Consider the following 19,000-nt stretch of genomic DNA (forward strand, 5'->3'; position numbering starts at 1 on the left):
TTCTGACCCAGAAAAATGTAACTGACTTTTTATTTAAAATGCATCAGAATAAGCGACTCGGTGAATGCAAATATTCTGCTATTTACAAAAAGCATGGTTTGTGTTAAAAAAAACTTTAAAAATTCAAAGGTGCTTGAAATAATCTTAGACTCAGTTTACAAAACAAAAGCACTGATGTAATTCTACAACTGACTATGCTGGTTTCAAAGAACACCAGTTCCCAGATATCTGCCCATTGGCTTCTTTATAGTAAATAGAAAGCAACCAGCCAAGAAAAATCTGTCATACAATAGCTTCAAAAAAGAACAGGAAAGGGATCTGAGAAGCAGCAAACAATAAGAAACGTCTGACATGTCTGAGGGAGGAAATTTAGATGAAGTTGCATTTCCTGGACGAGGAGGACAGCGTGCTCCACCATGGCCGCTGGCTGCCACGGTTGTTCTAAGTGAGACAGAACTGCCCCAACACCTGGCAGAAATGGTGTTTTCTGGAAAAGAAAGAATATTCTGCGGAAGAAAACCTCAGCCGTCCGCACTTCCAGACGACACCCGCCCTGCCTTGCTTCGGAGCAGTCACCACAGCACCGACTCCACCATCTCCATAAACAAGAGCGGTACAAACCTGCACCAGCGCACGACGCGCTAGCACAGAAACAGCCGAAAAATAGCTGAAAAAAGTAGCTGAAAACCGTGGCGAAGCCCCTGGCTGTCCCGACAGGCGCCGGGCCCGCTCCCCTGCCCATCAGACAGCACGCAGGCGCTTCGCTGCCGCCAGACTGCTGCCACCCCCCCGCCACCACGTCTTGGCCTGCCTCCCCCAAGGGCTCCTTTCTCCTCACTGGTAACAATGCAAATCCTGCATCTGTGTTCCTCTGAAACACGGGCAGGTCTATGGCACTCGGGGCGAAGAAACAAAGGCCAGTTTCAGGCACAAAATCTTCCTTAGAAAGGACTGTTCCTGTAAGGACATATGTAAACAACATTAGGAGTCCCGTGTAGAAAGCAAACGTGCCTGTCATCCCCGCACGCGGATGACGCACCTCTTTTCAGTAGCCTGAAGTGTTATTATCACCACCGTGTGTTTTCTCCTATTTCTATTTGGGTTTTGCACTGTTATACCCCGAACTTTTTTTTATTGTTGTTGTTGTTGATGTTGTTTTATCTTTTTTGAAATCTTTTTATGTGAGCTGTGAATAGCCCTTTTTCTCTGTTGAGTAACACTACAGATGGCTATTTTGGGGAGACAGGAACAGGGTAAGCCACTGAAGACACTCCCCAGACTGCTCCAGTGGGTGCTTAGCTGACGGCAGCCTGATGCACAGGAGCTCAGCAGAATTTCTCCCACAAGGGCACTTGTGGCCACAACTCCCAAACTACCTCTATAGCCTCTGCAGCCCTAAGGCTGAGGAACTACATAGCCAGACAGCTTTCGCAGTTTTCTTTGAACTATGTGAAACAAGGGAGATATTTTGTGGCAATATTTCTCATTTCATAAGCCTACTCTTGGGGGGGTAAAAAAAAAAAAAATCAAGCTCAAATTGTAGCCTTCGGCTTATACGGCTCCTTTTTTAAAAATGTTAATTTAGACTCAGTAAGGATAGAGGAAAGTCTTAAACTGACCATACTGCATAATGTACAGGCAGGACGGAGAATTTCACAACTGCTTGTCTTATAATACGTGAAGCAAAAAAGCAAGAGGGGAAAAGATGGAGGGGAAAGCTCATGTGTTTATGCTCTCATAACAAGCAGGTTTTTCATAACCCACTTCTAATAATCCTCCAGAAGAAGAAACTGCTGCTAATTCAAGCAAAGATTTTACAGAGGCAAGGCAAATTGGCAGCTAGCTTGTATCTGGCCAAACAATTAAGTGATTCATTTGGAAAATCCCACACTATCCAAAAAGCAGGTTAAATGCTGTGTTACTAGAGAGGAATCAAAGATAACACAGAAAGTAAGTTTTGCAGGAGAATATTAAGCTACACCTTTTTTGATGCTGGATAGTTACCACACCTGGCATCAGAAACAGTTATTTCACAAAGGACAAGCTCCTGTCAGCATCTCCAGCACTTCCTATTTGCCATCGCATCCATCCTGTCTTTAGATGTTCTCATTTCATGTTGCTGAATTCCACCATCTTCCTTGCTGCCACTACTAAAACATGCATCAGTCTGCTGTTCAGGCCACCACAAATGCCTTTTTCTCTAGCTTCGAAGTACCCCTTTTCTTCTCATCTACTCCTCTCCAAAATACCCTTGGTTCAATTATGTCATGTCCCCTTCTCACCAGCTGAATATCTTTTACAGTTGCATCCTCCTGCTGTTGGAGTTCACCCCTACACGTCCATCCCTTCCTGCCCCTCCACTGCTTTGCACAACACTTGTCTCACCCAGCCATGCCCCATGCCAGCCGTGCTGCTGCTGGCCCTCTCACGGGCCAACTCCTCTTCCACCATCCATCAGCCCTTCTGCCCACCTCGGCCTCTCCTCTGAGCTACAGCCTTCATCCTGGCTTCAGACCTACACATGGCAGAGCCCACCTTAACCTGTGTCTGGGAAGGCTTACTTGCTGTACTTTGGAGACACTTCAGTACCAACCTCCATGGAAGCTTTCGTCTTCTTAAGGTAAAATATGCTAGCTACCCTTTGGAAAAAGACATGAAAAAAATAAAATCTCTTGTGAGAAAGGGAACGTATGGCTGTTAAGAATTTATCTAACAATACATTTAAACCTGAATATTGAGGCATCTCTTCCTTCAGCACAGTATTCCCTTAGCGCAGAATTACATCTATTTAATGCCAGGTTTGAATGTAAAGCAATACTTCCAATAGAAGCGTCAGGGATCTATATGCTGCTGTAGAAATGGAATTCACAGGACAGAGTGAAACCAGGAAGAAGAACCTCATACTATGTTTGGTCAATTCCTTTCCTACATTTGCAAAATCTTTTTTTTTTTAGATTTTAATATAATTATTGTACAGTTAATATAGGTATTAGACAATACGTTGCATATGTAGCATACATATAATCTACACCCTTTTATATATGTACTAATAAAAAAAAGATGCTGTAATGCAACTAGACAATATCACAAACAAATGTGACTGATGGAGATGGCTGCACCCACAACCCATTTGCACTGCTGGCACAAATGTGTTTATTTGGCAGACCGACCTTTCCCACCCTAAAGATCACTTGCACTTCCGTCCAAACGTTGCTGGCAGAGGCCCGTTCATTACACACATGAAAACAGAACTACCACCGAGCTCCGAGAACACCTTTACTGCTGCCATGGGAGGTGTTCCCGTGTATGTCTATGCACACATCAAGGGTGCTCTCCCGCTCCTTCTCGCAGCTGTGAAGTGAGCTGCAGTGAGGCAGCACTGTAATTAGCACGCTGTTCATTTCCTCCGTGTGAAGCCAACTTTGTTACAGGAACTATTTAATTACTATTTTTTTTCTTCAAACAAAGACTGCCTGCAGTCCGTTCTAGAAAACTCCTAGGTAGAAAAATACTCGGAGAAAGTGACGCATGTTGGGAGCCTCCTCCAGACCTTGCAGCTGGAAAAGGCAGAAGGCTTCATCCAGCTCCCAAGCCAGACCAAAATGCAACCTTTCAGAGAGGAGAAGGAGGAAAAGAAGAGGGAAAAGTCTGCCAGCTTAGTTCTTTGCAGAGTTATTTGCACTCTGCTTTTGGACGTATGACCTTGCCGTTAGCTGCATTTAAATGCCAACCACTCAAGGGCATTGACTTTACCATACTATCAGCTCTGCACACAGGCAAGCCACCATTTTATTGAGAGTTGCCATTCTTACTAGCAACAACTTTACCTTTCTTCCACAACTTTGATGAACACATTGAAGAGCTTTGGACCAAAAAAAAGGATGATACAGCCCAGCATTTGTCACATGAAGGTCTGGGGAAGAGACTGGTGCAGAGAACTTTACTAGAAGAGAACAAAATGAAAAAAAAACCCACCAAACTTAGGGTGTCCCAGGTCATATAAAAAGAGCCTGGAAAGACTAACACGCAAAATGTTGAAAAATACATACACCGTAAATAAAACACAATTTCAGTGCCACAACTACTTTGGTCAAACCCTGGAACGGGCTCCCTGGAGCAGTGGTTGATGCCCCAAGCCTGTCGTGTTTAAGGGGCATTTGGACGATGCCCTTAACAACATGCTTTAACTTCTGGTCAGCCCTGAATTGCTCAGGCAGTTGGACTAGATGATCGTTGTAGGTCCCTTCCAACTGAAATAGTTTGGTCTAGTCCAGCCTACTTTGGATTATTATGTTTTGTAGCAATTGTTAAAGCTTAGTGTCAGAAAAGTGCAACACAGCTTCAGAAACGTGTACCAACTTGATCTCTATCAGCTTCTTCGCACACACAAAATAAGCTCACCTAGGCAGAAACCCAGAAGCCGTACATTAGCACTTTAAGAAAAGGGCTTATTTTATTGGCTTGAATCTGAGGGATAATTTATATCTTTCCATTATAGCCATTCCCTGCAGAGGCATTTATTTCCCGGCTCCCTCAGGCAAGGCCAGCCCAGCCCAGGCAGCAGGTCGCAGCAGGAATTACCTGAACAGATCTTTCCTCTGCCGACAAATGAACTAGGAGAGCGACAGAAGTGGGAGCAATTCCAGATCCATCCTCCTCCTCCTTCCCTAGCAAGGCACACAGGAAGGAGGGAAGTGGGCTGGATCTTGCAGCGAGATTCAGGAACATATCCCTCCACCAAAGCAATGCTTCTCTGCTTCACAAGGCTTTCCCAGAGCTTTTTGGGAGATGCCACCTCTCTTGTAACAGAGCTGCTTCTTGGCACAGCCCGAGTGCTCAGTCCAGGCCCTCAATGAAAACATACATCCACTAGACTAGTACAACAACAAAATAGTGTAGGTAAACAACAGTGAAATACATTTCCAGGAGTTCCATGAGAAATTCACACTCACAGAAAACACTTGTTCAGCACCACTCTCACCACACCTGGGAAAACCACTTCTCCACTGCCTCCCACCCCATTCCTCAAGGCAGAAAACACCTGCTCAAGTCTGCAAAAACCCGCTGATGCTGACCTCTCACTAAAGCATGAAGAGACTGCAATTACAGTTACCAGCATTTAAAAGTAGGTAACTAAGCCCTAATTCACGTATCAGTACAAAAGAGCAAAAACAACAGAAATAAATTAAGGTACATGCTCTACTTGAAATGGGGACACTGTGCTACCACACAGCAGTATTTGTTCTAAGCTTGTTCCAACACTGAAGCTGGAAACACATCCCAACTGGCATACTTCTTCTGCATTTCTACATATGGAATCAGTTTAGGCTCCGCACGTATCTTCCAGGTACCAAAACCCAAACTAGAGAAGTCACACGGGCGTCTCACCTTTGGAAAAGCAGCAAAGTGGCCTGAATACAGGGTAGCTGTGAGAGCATGGACCCAGAGGACTTTGCTGGGCCAGATTCCTGACAGTTGCTACACGTCCTAATGACAATATTTTCACAAGTTCATTTGTCTAACGACAGTTCAACCTCTCTCCCACTCTTCCCTCTCCCTAACAAGCTTATTTATAGCCTCATGAAGTTGGAAAAATGTAACAGGGAGTTACAGGTTTATTTCTATGTGTAGGTAGGCTTAAGCATGCTTCTCAGGGTCCATGTGGACCTCAGATAGTTCAATCACCATTTAATCAAAGCAAGGGGAAGGATGTGCTACTTCATCACCTCGGCAATAAACACAAACCCTCATCACAGCTCGTTTCTCAGGTAGGTGCTGGGGAATATCCTTGCCCTCAGGTTCACACAGTGCTGATTCTGATCAGCTTGTAGAGGAAGCAAATTTTGACATCAAAGGACACTAAATAAGACCACCCAGCCATGATCTTACTTAGATTTACAACGGAGTGGTAAAAACAAGTACTCAACTCTACCGAACCACCACAGAGACACACAGGAACTGAAGATCCCTCAAACACCATCCAGGCTTGTAACATCAGAGAACTTCAGGCAGCCACATCAACATCTCTGACTGCAAAAAGATACCAGAAATTGTACAGAAGAAAAAGAGCATGGGAAAAACCTTTGGTCCATTAAATCCAGGAGAAGTTTTGCCATCGATTTAATAAGAGCCAAGATTACCATTGCAATCCTTGAAATAAATAAAAAACAAAAAAGCATGCAGGAGGATTCGGGACAGGAGGCTGCAGCTACAAGAGTGTCATGGTTTAGCCCCAGCCAGCAACTAAACATCGTGTAGCTGCTCACTCATCCCCTGCCCCACTGGGACGGGGAGAGAATCAGAAAAAAAATCTCGTGGGTTGAGATAAAAACAGTTTAATAGGACAGCAAAGAAAAGGAAGATGATGATGATGATGATGATAGTAATAATAATAATATAGCTAGATTTACGGTTAGACTTGATGATCTTAAAGGTCTTTTCCAGCCTCAATGATTCTATGATTCTGTGAATATTCAAAACCAAGTGATGCACCACGCAACAGCCCGTCCCCCGGCAGTGGTTCCCGCCCCCCGGCCAACTCCAGTTTATCGACTGAGCGTGAGGTTACATGGTGGGGAATATCCCTTTGGCCAGGCTGGGTCAGCTGTCCTGGCTGTGCCCCCTCCCGGCTTCTTGTCCACCTCCCCACTGGCAGAGCACGGGGAGCTGAGAAGTCCTTGGCTGAGTATAAGCACTACAGCTACTCGGCAACAACCAAAAACATCAGCGTGTTATCAACGTTATTCTCATACTAAGTCCAAAACACAGCATTGTACTAGCTATTAGAAAGAAAATCAACTCTATCCCAGCTGAAACCAGGTCAGGGGGCATTAAGAGAGACCCTGACCAAACTCTAAATGCATTAAATCTGAGCAAGCGTTGGGCAGCTTTGGCGTCTCTGGGATCCATAAAGGAAAGCATACCTTTGATTACCAGTGAAAACACTGCCCTGGCACCAGCACCAAGGAGAGGATTAGGAAGGTTTGTGTTTTTAACAGGATTTATAGATCTATGCACTCTTTCAATGTAACCAAACAGGTTTTTCAGACATACGTTTTCCTTTGGTTTCTCTCGGGTGCTCGAGAGCTGGCTGGGTCAGGCACGCCGCAGCGGGGTCCCCCGAGCCCCACGTCCTGGGCAGGAAGCAGCAAAGACCAGACTCCTCACTGCCGCGGGAGAAGAGCTCCCACCTCCAGCTCCGACCCTCTTCTGCGTCCCAGCGAGGGGTTGGGGCAGGCTCCCCGCGAGGAGAAGGGGGGACAGGAGGTAGCAAACCCCCACAGCTGAGGCGCGGTGGCACCCAGGCAGGCAGGACAAAGGCGAAGGGGTGACCGCGGCACTGCCAGTGTGCCTGACCCCTCCTCTGCTGCAAGTCACCCCGTGCCCTAATAAATAACTGGCCCTTAACCTGAATCCAGTTTCTTCCGCTTTGAATTAACTTAGGCAACACCATCTTCTTCACCAGCAACCTGCCCCAGCAAAAAGAGGCGCAATGCAAAAAGACCTTCAGTGGGCTTGCAGATCCAGTGCTGGCAAACACTTAAACTTCAGTGACTGGTCCCTATCCTTGCATACACAGCCTGGATAAACCTATTTTCCCAATAGACTTTTACCATAAAAACAATACATTCTGAAGTATGCTAAAAACGTCTTTGCCGAACTGTATAAGCGACCCAGTATCTTGAGAAATCATGTATTACCCAGCATTTTCAAGGATATTATCTGTAAATACAATGGTACAAACAGACATCATGTTTGTAATTACATGCTCTGAGAAAAATACGTATGTGCAGGGGGTAAAGAAAATGGCTTCTTGGTTCCCAAAATGCAGGTCCCAACACCTCAAAGTAAAAGCGAATCCCCAAGTTTTGCTAGCAATAATGGGTCTGTTTTCCTCTAGGTAAGCCACTAGTGGCCACTAGCCACTACAACTTAACACAAGTATTTCTTCACTTTTCAGAAGAGTCACTTCAGAAAATCTTTATATTTTAAGGTGAATTGTTTAAACATATTTCACTTGTGCTTGGACAAGAACAGTGGCAAGATATTTTCCCTGAGCAGCCGTACAGTTTTAATGACAACTGCAACTTAGCTGCAACTACGAATAATCCTACAGGAAAGATGCTAAAAAAGCAGTACGGAAATTGTAAATAAACACAAAGCAACTATACTCAATTATTAATAACAAGGACAAAGTTATAAACATGCCTTTCTAGTGTTCAGCGATATTTTTATAACATCCACCAGACTCTTCTTGTCGACAGACTGTAGTAAACGTTGTCATGGACTTGTTTAAGAAAGCATGTGCCCTGTTTGAATGGAATGCAAGGGGATTCAAGGCTGAACACACAATGGGAACAGCTATTACACCCAGGGAAGGAAAGGAGCAACAAACTGAAAAACAAAACAGGAGATAAAAGATGAACATTTCTTTATAAGCATTAACTTTCTAACTATATAGCTAATAATATCTTAAACGAAAAGCCTGTTGATGACTTTGGAGTGGGATTTTTTGTTTTTATTTGAAGAGCAGTGATGAAAGGTTGTGTTTTATTTTGTTGGGTTTTAATAGGAGATCACCCTTAAACCTTGTGGGATTTCAGTCAGGCTTATTGCAGTATTCCTCTCTTGGTGACAAACTGAAGTACACCTGCTGTATTGGGAGTTTCTGAAATCGCATACACTGGCATTTTCCCAAAGCTGATGCCTCAAAGTAAGTTACACCTTCTGCCTCCTCACTAGCCTCAGCACAGGCTCACTCTCTTCACAGCGACAGGCAGAAGAACAAGTCTCTTGTTGAGAACTGGAAGATTTGGCCTCAGGAAGAGGAACCAGAATCCAAAAGAATTTCAGAATCCAAAAGGATTGGAAAAAAAACCAAAACACATGCATCTAAAATACTGCTTATTTACTGCAAAACCAAATACAATTCCTCTAAAAAGGTATTCCTCTAAAGAAACCCAGTAACAGGTAATGACACGTATATGTCTGCAAGTCTCTATGCTGTTCTGCACTGTTAAATTGCCTCTAACGTTATTCAGTTTAAAAGGAAACATGTATTAGACTTACTGATGCATTTTATTCAGTGCACATGCAATATGCCCTGATGCTTCCCAGGTCCTTATTTTCTATATTATCACCTTACCACAAAAAAAATCGCCCTCCTCAGTCCTGTTTCTACTGTTGCACCTTCTCAGTCAGGTCTTTGCTTTTTGTTTAGCTTCTGTCAGCTCTTCCAGTTTGCATTGCTTTCATCACTGCTACAAAGCACAACCCCCTAAAAGATGTCTTAAAGCTGTGTTTAGTACATCATCAAATTGTGACAACAGGTAAGGTAGAGAAAAGATTTCAGTCTCGCACATGGCAAAGTAATCAATACTTGTGGAGAATGGGGTATCTTCTAATTCTGGAACTGCTGGACAGAAAAAAAAATAGCCTGCACACCTTTATCAGAAAGAAGGGGCGGGGTGGGAGAGAGAGAAAAAGAAGGAAATAAAAATCTTTTCAAGCATTACACAGTGCCAAAACATGTATTAACATTCTTCCTGGTCTGTCGTTAAAAATATCATTCAGTGTTTTGCTGTCAATGGCAACACAATTTATGTTGGTGCATAAAATCATAGAGAGGAATTACGAAGCTTGGGAATGATCTGTCCACATACACTGGTCAGAAAACTTTTGCAGTGACGCATAGTAATAGAAAATGAACATCCATTCTGACATGTAACTGTTAACTAAAAATAAAAGTGTTACCTCTTCCAGTTGACTTGATTTAAAATATATAAATCAGATTATTTATTATTCTCATGTCCTGTGTGACATCAGGGCTCTACTGTTGCAGACACCATACAAATACACACAAGCACAAATTCCCTGCCCAGAAAAATCCCAATCTAAGGACTGAACAGGAAAACAAAAAATGGAGGAAAAATAATACACCATGGGAGCAAAAATTACCTGACTGCTGAGGGTCATGCTTTGAAGTACCCACTCTTTTTCTTCTTATCTTTTAAAATAGATCTCATTCTTTCACATGTATTTCCTCGGTCTCACTCTGGCAGCAAGTCTGCATCCGAACACAGGCCAGCCGATGCACACTTTTCTGTGTGCCCCCATGCCAACCACCCACAACAGACCAGGCTCCCACAGGGCTCAACAACAAAACACTCACGACGCCAGCCAGCGCTGGGTCAGGCGAGCGAACACAGCTCTGTGCATTAGCAAACGCACGCTGGAAGCCCAACACACACTTACATTTTAAACAATATTTCTCTTCTGTGTTTTGAAATCACTGCCTAAACAAGACAGCGGTTTCAGCCTGGTGGAACGCACAGACTGGCCCAGGATATGGCCAACCCTACCGCAACTGCAAAGAACAGGAAAGCACAGGATGGTCAAGTCAGGCTAGAAACTAGCTTTTTTCCATAAAGTGCTGTCTAGAAGAGACTGAACACATGTCAAGAGCAGAAAATCCAAAAGCTGTATCCCACCATGGAAAACTCCATCCCTTTCCACCCCTCTTCCCACCTCAACTTAGTTCAGCATAGAGGAACTGGGAAGGCACGCAGCTTGGCAAGGTGCCAACTGCTCACTTTGGGATCAGTATGCAAGTCCTACGGCCACTTCCTACTCAGATCATGCAAAAGCATGCTGTAATCAGTTTGAACTTCACTTCAATCATTTAAAAAACAGGATAACATTGTTGAATTATTTTTGTTAATTCTGTTTCCCAATTCTCATGCATATGAAACCCATGCATTTGTGAAGAAGGTAATAATTACACCTCATTTGTCCCTCTAGCTCTAACAAATAATGTACTTTAGGAAAAAACATTTGGAATTGCTTCGTGCCAAAAAAATATGATTCACAACTTTTTAACTGTCTCACTGCCATGGCTGAACCCCAGAGGCAGCTAAGCAACATGCAGCAGCTCACTTACTGCTCCCCGCTCTGCAGTGGGATGGGGGAGAAAAATGGGAAAAAAAAAGGTAAAACACATGGTTTCAGATAAAGACAGTTTAATAGGACAGCAAGGGAAGAGAAGAAAACAATAACAATAAAAGAATATACAAAGCAACTGATGCACAGTACAGTTGCTCACAACCCACTGACAAATGCCCCTCCAGTTCCCAAGCCACGGTGCCCCATCCAACTCCCCCCAGTTTCTATATTGGGCATGATGTCATATGGTATGGAATACGCCTTTGGCCAGTTTGGGGCAGCTGTCCTGGCTGTGCCCCCTCACAGCTTCTCGCTGGCAGGGCATGAGAAGCCAAAAAGTCCTTGACTAATGTAAGCACTACTTGGCAACAACTAAAACATCACTGTGTTATCAACATTATTCTCACACTAAATCCAAAACACAGCACTACACCAGCTACTAGGAAGAAAATTAACTCTATCCCAGCTGAAACCAGGACATTCACCAAGTGTTTTCAGAGTCCCTCTGCCTACGGACCTCTGAATATTTTCCAGCTCAAATTATTCCCAGACACACTGCTAGAGTACAAATAAAAGCCTGTTTATTTAATCACCTTTTGCATGGGTCTTAGTGCAGAACCGAAAGTTTCAGAGGCATTCAGGATTGTGCAAATATCAGACAGCACTTCAGCATTGCCTTCAGCTGGAGCAACACCAACCAACACAGAGCACTTTGGAAAACTCTCACCTTTGAGGTAAAAACAGCCCAGACAACTAGCGGTTGCTGCCAGAGTACCAAATTAAGACAATCCCTAGATATGCATTAAAATTCTCTTTTCAAATTGAACTTTCTACAACCCTTTTCTTTCTGAACTTTTCAAGAGGACTTTGACTCCTAATCTGAAACATTTGCCTTTAATTTCCCCCCCTGTAGAACAGCCATGCATATTCCGAATGTGGCCTGGAAGCAGTTTATGCACATGTCCATTAGGAAACTCTGTAATTATTTTTCCCTTTCCATGCCACTGCTGTCGAGTGTGCAGACGATACAACAGCACCAGGGCTAATTCAACGGAGGAGCATGAAAGCCAGCAGTGGGGCAAGGCAGGACGGCCCATGGCAGCTGGCTGGACAGAGCTCCCTTGCTTCATTCCTTGGCCAGTGCCTACTGGCTTATGTCTTTTTTTACTGGATAATTCAATGAGCTTATCTGTGAACTAAAACATTTTAGAATCAATTCTGTTTCACCATGTTTCTAACCTATAGAAATCCAGGTAGTTACATTGTCCATCACTACAGCAGGTTTTGTTTTGAAGAACCTTAAAAATCAGTCCAGGAATTTGCTGGTGTTGTCTGCGCCCCTTTGGTAAGAAATCTGTGCCTTATTTCACTTTTTCCTCTCTGTTCCTTACTCAAATACCTTTTATGTCCAAGGTACCTGTGAATAAGCAGTCGCGTTTTCAGCTGGGTCCCAGGGAATTATGCCAGCTCATCCTGGAGGAACCACAAGATCACAGAGAAAGAAAATAATGAAGGTGCTAATAAACTTGGCTGTAGCCCAGGTGTTTGCCCAAAAACACCTAGAGGGAGGGTATATCCTTTGAAAAAGTAACAAAAGACCAAGAGAACTTAAAAAATATTACTTTGCGACATAAGGAAATAAAACAGCATGGATCCAAGGGACAGTTAACTAAGGCTGTAATGCAGACATGCCTTTGTAGGGGTAGGCTACAAGTATATTGCATGTGATAAAAAAAAAGTTATCAGACTGCTTTGCCCACACCAGTATTTAATTTCCAATCTTGCACTCCTATTGCCTCTTAAGAGAGAGAGACAACTTCTTGGGCCAGCAATTCATGTGAAGGCAGCAGGGCAGTTACACCGTCACCTCAACTTGCCCAGAGCAGGTCCACCTGGAAGGCCATCCACGGCCACCAGACCGCACTCACTCCTCCTCCTTTGCTGCTACTGAGGCTGAGGTCCCGCAGTGCAAGGGTGAAGGGAAATGCTGGTGTGGATGGGCCCAGGTTTGCACATGCGTATGAACCAGCGTATGAATTCAGGACACTGCCTTCAGTGCTCCAAACCCTCATGGGAACAGCCCTTGGCCTCGGTACCTCCTGTTCACTGCAGCTCGAGGGGACAAAGGTTGAGACATGGTTCCTCTGGCTCCCATTTACTCTCAGAGGAGAGATGGCTGTGAATGCAGGCTCAATGCACCTCCCTCTCTCTGCCTCCGTCCAAAGCAGCTGCACTTCTTTCTTCGTAACCGTAAATGAGATGGGAATGAGAAACCTCATTTAGCTCCCCTGATGGGACAAGCTGCATTAGAAGCAAAAGCAAAGCAAGTTGCTGCGTGCACACTGTTCATCATACAGACATATTTAACTTCTAAACAGGTTATAGAGGAAGGATGCCGCCACCTCCTAGCATCCTAGGTTAGGATCTGAGAAACCTGGATGGGAGCGCGTTTCACCACACCTTTCTTATATTTTAGGCACGTTGCTGCACTTACATCACCTCAGACCTCCTTTGTAAATGAAGTTAAACAGTATCTCCTGACTCCAAAAGAGCATCGTGAGGAGTGGTGCACTACAAAGATCACCAGGAGATGACATGATTACAGCAATGGAAAACATAGGCTCCTAAATTAGAGAGCATTAAGGCAACATCACATCGCCCGGAGCATATCGCCAACCCAAACAAATAGCTAGACAAACAAAGAACAGGCATTACCATTCAAACTCCGTAAAGACCACTAAGAGGAAACATGCTGGACAGAAAAAAGTCGGAGAAAAAGAAACTGTAGAAAATTTGACACGCTTGGCACCCTGCAGACGCAGCCCAGGCAAAGATCGTTGCCGAGCTTATCCAAGGTGGGAGAGTCTCCAGGCACCCAGATGCTCTGTGGCTGCAGAGCAGCCCAGTGCTACATCCTACTCTCAGCTCTCCCCAACGCAGCCAGAGGAAAACCTGCTGAACCCTCACCACTTGGAGGAATACTTCAGTACATCAGTATTAAACAGCGGCACATACACTTCACCGAAGAAGCTGTAACAGTGTCAGAAGCAAAACCCAACCCCAAACAAGGACAAACCAGCAGCGACACTTAGGAGGGACAGACTTGGTGTAGCCGAATACAAGAGAAGTTAATTAAGCTTTGACCTCGAACACTTCCAGCAAACTCCAGTGGTTATAGGCAGGAGCATGCGATACCTTAGGAAAGTGCATTTCGAGAATAGTAAGCAGTGTACGGTACAGGACCAAGTGGAAGTTTTATCTTCCAGGAGGTTTTGAGTCCTGAAACTGACAGCCCGTGTTTCTGCCTCTTCCTGGGGAATTTCCAAATTTGGAAAGACCAAATCCACACAACCTTCAGCATCACCTCCCTGGGAGATGAGGCCCCTCTGATGTCTACAGGGAACTGCTGTGGATATCCTCCATGGCTCAGCATCTCTTTATTTATCTCTGCTGCTCCCATGGGAAACATTCATGAGGCTCTCAGCAGAGAATGATTTACAAACTTCTGAGATCACTAATTTTCTGCCCTTGAGAGCTGACTACTCCCACGGTATGTTCGCCCCATGGCAGCAAGATATTTCTTTGCCAATGTCAAAGATCAATGTTTGTAATAATTTCTTTAAAACAAACCAAGGAAAAAAAAACCCAAAAACAGTCATGTACCATTAAATAAGAAGGAAGGATGTCGCATGAGAGAGATTTGTTTTTCCACATCAGAAACTGCTTTCAATAGGAGGAACAACTGTCATACATAAATTCTTTAATATCTGAAAAGTGCTTCATCAAATATTTTGCTTTTGATCTTGCACAGATAGTCTTTTTTTCCATCTACTGTGAAACCAGTGGCTGCCTGAAGACAGCACATTCTTACTCCATATACTGTGTTTAAGTACACTATGAAATGAAGATTCAGCTTGCTGCTCTCCCTTACAGAAAGAACTGCTTAAATATAATTTTACTGGTATCAGTTAAAAAAGCATAATTTAGGAGGGCAAAAGCTATTTAAATTCAAGTCCTACTTACTTAAACAATGTATTATTAGCATCGAAAAAAGAGACAACATGTATAATGTTTCAGTTTATCCTTGGCTAGTCAATCCTGAAAATTAGACTGGCTTATAAGAAGGAATTTTATGATGTGGTTAACAGTATTTTGCTGTCTAGAAGCCGGAAACAGGGTCCTTGAAATTGACTGAAAAGCATGTGCTTCAAATATTTAATTTTCTGTTTCATTACCATTTATTTTTTAAACCATGACATTTATGTGTGTTGTAATTAGATTTTAATCTTATTGCTGCCACAAAAATTACATATAAAGAGAACTGTATCAAAATAATGCATTTTAGAAATGGAGTAATTTCATAGAGTATTTTTAAATTATATTTCACAAAAATTATATTAACCAGCAAGGTCCTTGAGCCTTCTGAATGCATTCCCTCTTATGTAACAAAAAAAGAAATGACTGTCACTCAGACGACCAGATTACGCATACTATTTTAGATTTGCAAAAAAAATCAGTACTGATGAAGTGTGACAGTTTGAAGTAAAAGCCCTGTATGGATGCATCCTCCAGCTGTGTAACAGCTGCTCACATACAGCAAGTCAAAGTACCTTGCATATAATCTTTAAAAATGTGTTATCATAAAGACAGAACTGCAACTACTCTCAGATAATTTGACATGAAGTACAAGCCTCTCGGACAGACATTCTTGGAATAAAAACAGTGTAAAATCCACTTGATACAGATGCTTGATATAGGACAAGAACACATCAGGCAAATACCTGAATTCACTGCAGTGCAAATATTTGCCATGTCCCCTCAGTATTCCCAAGAGATACTTTCTCTTACGCTTAGGATGCTTATAAGGAAGATTCAACAGATTTTAGACAAGCTCAGCTAGCCAGAGAACTGCTTAATGAAAACTGTCCAAGGAACTGCACAATCAGAAAGGACTTTCACATCTAATTTAAATGCTGATTCGATTGTGTTCTCCAGCAAAGTCATGCAAATAAAGCAGGACCAGTTGGAAGGCGTTTCCAGAACTGATGAAGTAATTGGACCCAACTAAGAGAAAAGAAATGCCTTGACTCAAGGACGTTTTCAAGATGGACAGACCTCTCTGAGCCTCCCAGACACACTAAGAAGTCCTCAGATTAGGAACAATATTGTGACAGGCAAGATTGTGAAGCTGCAACACTTTCAGACACTAGCTCACCAAAGCAACTACATCAACCTCAGATGATCACTATAAGGTCTGCCAAGACCTCTCCAAGTTTTAGATGGGGGTTGCGAGACAACCTTGAACCTTTCTTAGTCACCTTAGGGTGTTCACATCACCCCTTCCCATTCCCCACAGAAGCCCTGAAAGCTTGCATACCCTCGTTCCACATACACGCACACTCACCTACACAAAATGCAGGAGGCTCTTAAAAAACGACCACAGTTCCAGTTTCTGGGAAACTCACCCCAGATGCTCCCGCCGCAAGCCTCTTGAAGTCCATGTTTCACTGCTATCCTCAGTCTTGGTAGGACACTGGGGACCCAGAGGAAAGACACCACCTCCACCTGCTCCCCCACAAGAAAACAAGTTGGTGACCGCCTAACAGCAATCCAAACCACTCTCACCAGGTTTCTAGCAAGTTAGGAGACCCCTCTGGGATTTACCCACCCGGGTTGGTGAGAGGTTGCAGACCACAGCCAGCAAGTTACCAAAGCTCAGATCCACTACAGGCTCTCGCCTGTGCACAGGTCAGGGCAAATGTTCCCAACCAAAATCACATTCTCACAACCATCACTCTGCAAGTGACTAATACACCCCAAGCTTCCTCTGCCTCCACCTGATGCGTCCCTAGTTCGTAAGAGATGTATCAATGTTAGTCCTCAAATGCGCAGCTTTGTACCATGCACGCCCGTACTAAATGGAGTAAATAAAAGGTGGGAAAATTCATTCTTCCCACATAATAACTGAATTCTCCTCAGTACTAACAAACATCTCCCAATATTATGGCATCCCCAGTTTTACGCAGATTTCACAGGCCTACGTCTGGCTGTCAGGGCTATAATCAAAACGTTAAACTGAACTGACCTTACTTATGATCCTCAAGGAGTATCACTTGCAGTATCTTTCTCTCTCCCCTACTAACTGTTCCTGCAGTATCCATATACCCTTATCTCTTTATATTAATCTCCACCTTCTTTATCTTCCATAAGAATTTCCTGTGAGACACAGTATCAAATGTTTTATTTTCAACAACTTGGATTAAGCCCATTGCACTGCCCTTCTCCAAGTGGTCAGTTATCTTATCGTGGGAAGATACCAGATCAGTCTGATGGAGCTGCCTATGATAAAACCATATTGACTTTTATCTATTAGCACCATGTCCTTGATTATCCTTTTTGTCAAAATTTGTTTTAAAACCTTGCACCACACAACCAACATCACATGAGCAGGCCTCACAAATCTCCCCCCTCGCTGTCATCTTTAAAGATACTGCATCTAATTTTTGCAAGCCTGAGGTTCCCACTCCCAAGCTGACAAACACATTGAAAACTCATGCTGGTGCATTAGCAATCTTACGTTCCTCCAGTACTCCAGAGTACAGATTGTTTGTACTTCTCCATTTCCATCCCCGTCTCATCACAATAAGCAGGTAATTGTTTTGTTTCTGTCTTTGTTTCACCTTTTACCACCCTTTTGGAAGCCATTCAGTGCTCTCCCACTACCTTCCTAGACACCAACATTCATGTACCCCTGCTACTACCATTTCATTGCAAACCATGGCAGAACAAGCCAAAAAAGACAACCATGGTTTATTAATAATAATCACTAGATTGCCCAAGTTTCAATCTTCATCCTCACATCCCACTTAAGGCACCAAGTAAATTAAGTTTATCTAATGCATGTCCTCACTCCTGTTACTACCTGTTTTTGAACTCTGAGTTCACCTATTTTAAGCAATCACTCCAGGTTTTGCAGAAAAAATTCCCTTTGATTACAAACTTCAGCTTACTCATTTTTTGACATAACATATAATTCCCTGCTTTGAGGAAGTGGTGATAATGGTAATTTGGAATTTTATAGGGAAAAAGCAGACGTAAATTGTGGGAAAGAGAGAATGAGTGCTGTCTCTTCACAGGCCGTAATTCTGCTTTTGAAAATTGCAATTGAGACTACTGAAGGAGAAGAAAATAATGATCATAAAGGGGAAATAATTTTAAACTTACTTCGGAGAACTGAGCCACAGTACTGAAAACCATCAGCCCCACACATGCCTGCATCAGACAGCAACATTGAACAGCCTGTAGTCTCAGACAACCAGAGAATGGTTTTTGGTTTCATTCACCCTGCTTTTGAATGAGTCCTTACCCAAAAGAAAAAGACTCTCTGGGCAGAAGCCTAGTGTTGTAGAACTTACATAAAGAGGTACTTCAGCGCAGCTCAACTCCATTGTCACAGCATCTAGAAACAGAATAAACGAGTGAAATTATTACACACCCATCAGGAGGCATTGATATCACTATGCCCCATTCATGTCTGCAAACTAAGTCGACATCTTTCAGAATTAGGAAAAAAAAGGATATTAAGCTTATCAACTAAGTTGCCCCAAATTTCCCCAGAATGAGGAAATGCTGATGTAATCGTCCATGTAAGGCTGGAGGAGGGGTGGCCGGTCTTAGTTAACATGCTGTGTGCTTTTCACACAATAGACACAGAAAACAAAACAGGTCAGGCTGAGCCCAGGCGCTGAGACATTTGTAGTTGCAGCAAATGAAGTAGTGGAAATTGCAGCATTTCTCATCTCTGGAGGCAAAAAATGGAATTTGACCTCAAGAGGTAGTTGTAACAACTTTTGCTGCACCCCAATATCCCAAGTGTGTGGTGCTGGTTTTTTAGCAACTTCATAGAAGATATCCCCAAGGCAGGTCTCCTTAACTACCCTAAACAGCAAGCTACTGACACAAGTCATCACTGGAATTACTATAATTACAGTCATCATAGCAACTCTGATTTCTATTCTTATATTTCAAACTCACTACATCCTCAAAATCATACTCTAAA

General features: G+C 43.3%; 1 protein-coding gene across 1 annotated transcript in view; it reads right to left on the bottom strand.

Moving 5' to 3' along the window:
• Positions 1-18,389, bottom strand: part of ARHGEF28 (Rho guanine nucleotide exchange factor 28) — a gene marked incomplete at both ends in the record, with an annotated part of 118,977 nt that extends 100,588 nt beyond the window's left edge. The window contains one exon of the mRNA XM_082013625.1: positions 18,357-18,389. Coding sequence (XP_081869751.1) covers positions 18,357-18,389 — 33 coding nt within the window. The remainder of the gene's footprint in view (positions 1-18,356) is intronic.
• Positions 18,390-19,000: the final 611 nt, after the last annotated feature.

The sequence above is a fragment of the Phaethon aethereus genome, assembly GCF_964289735.1.
Source record: "Phaethon aethereus genome assembly, chromosome: Z".
NCBI classification, from domain to species: Eukaryota; Metazoa; Chordata; class Aves; order Phaethontiformes; family Phaethontidae; genus Phaethon; species Phaethon aethereus.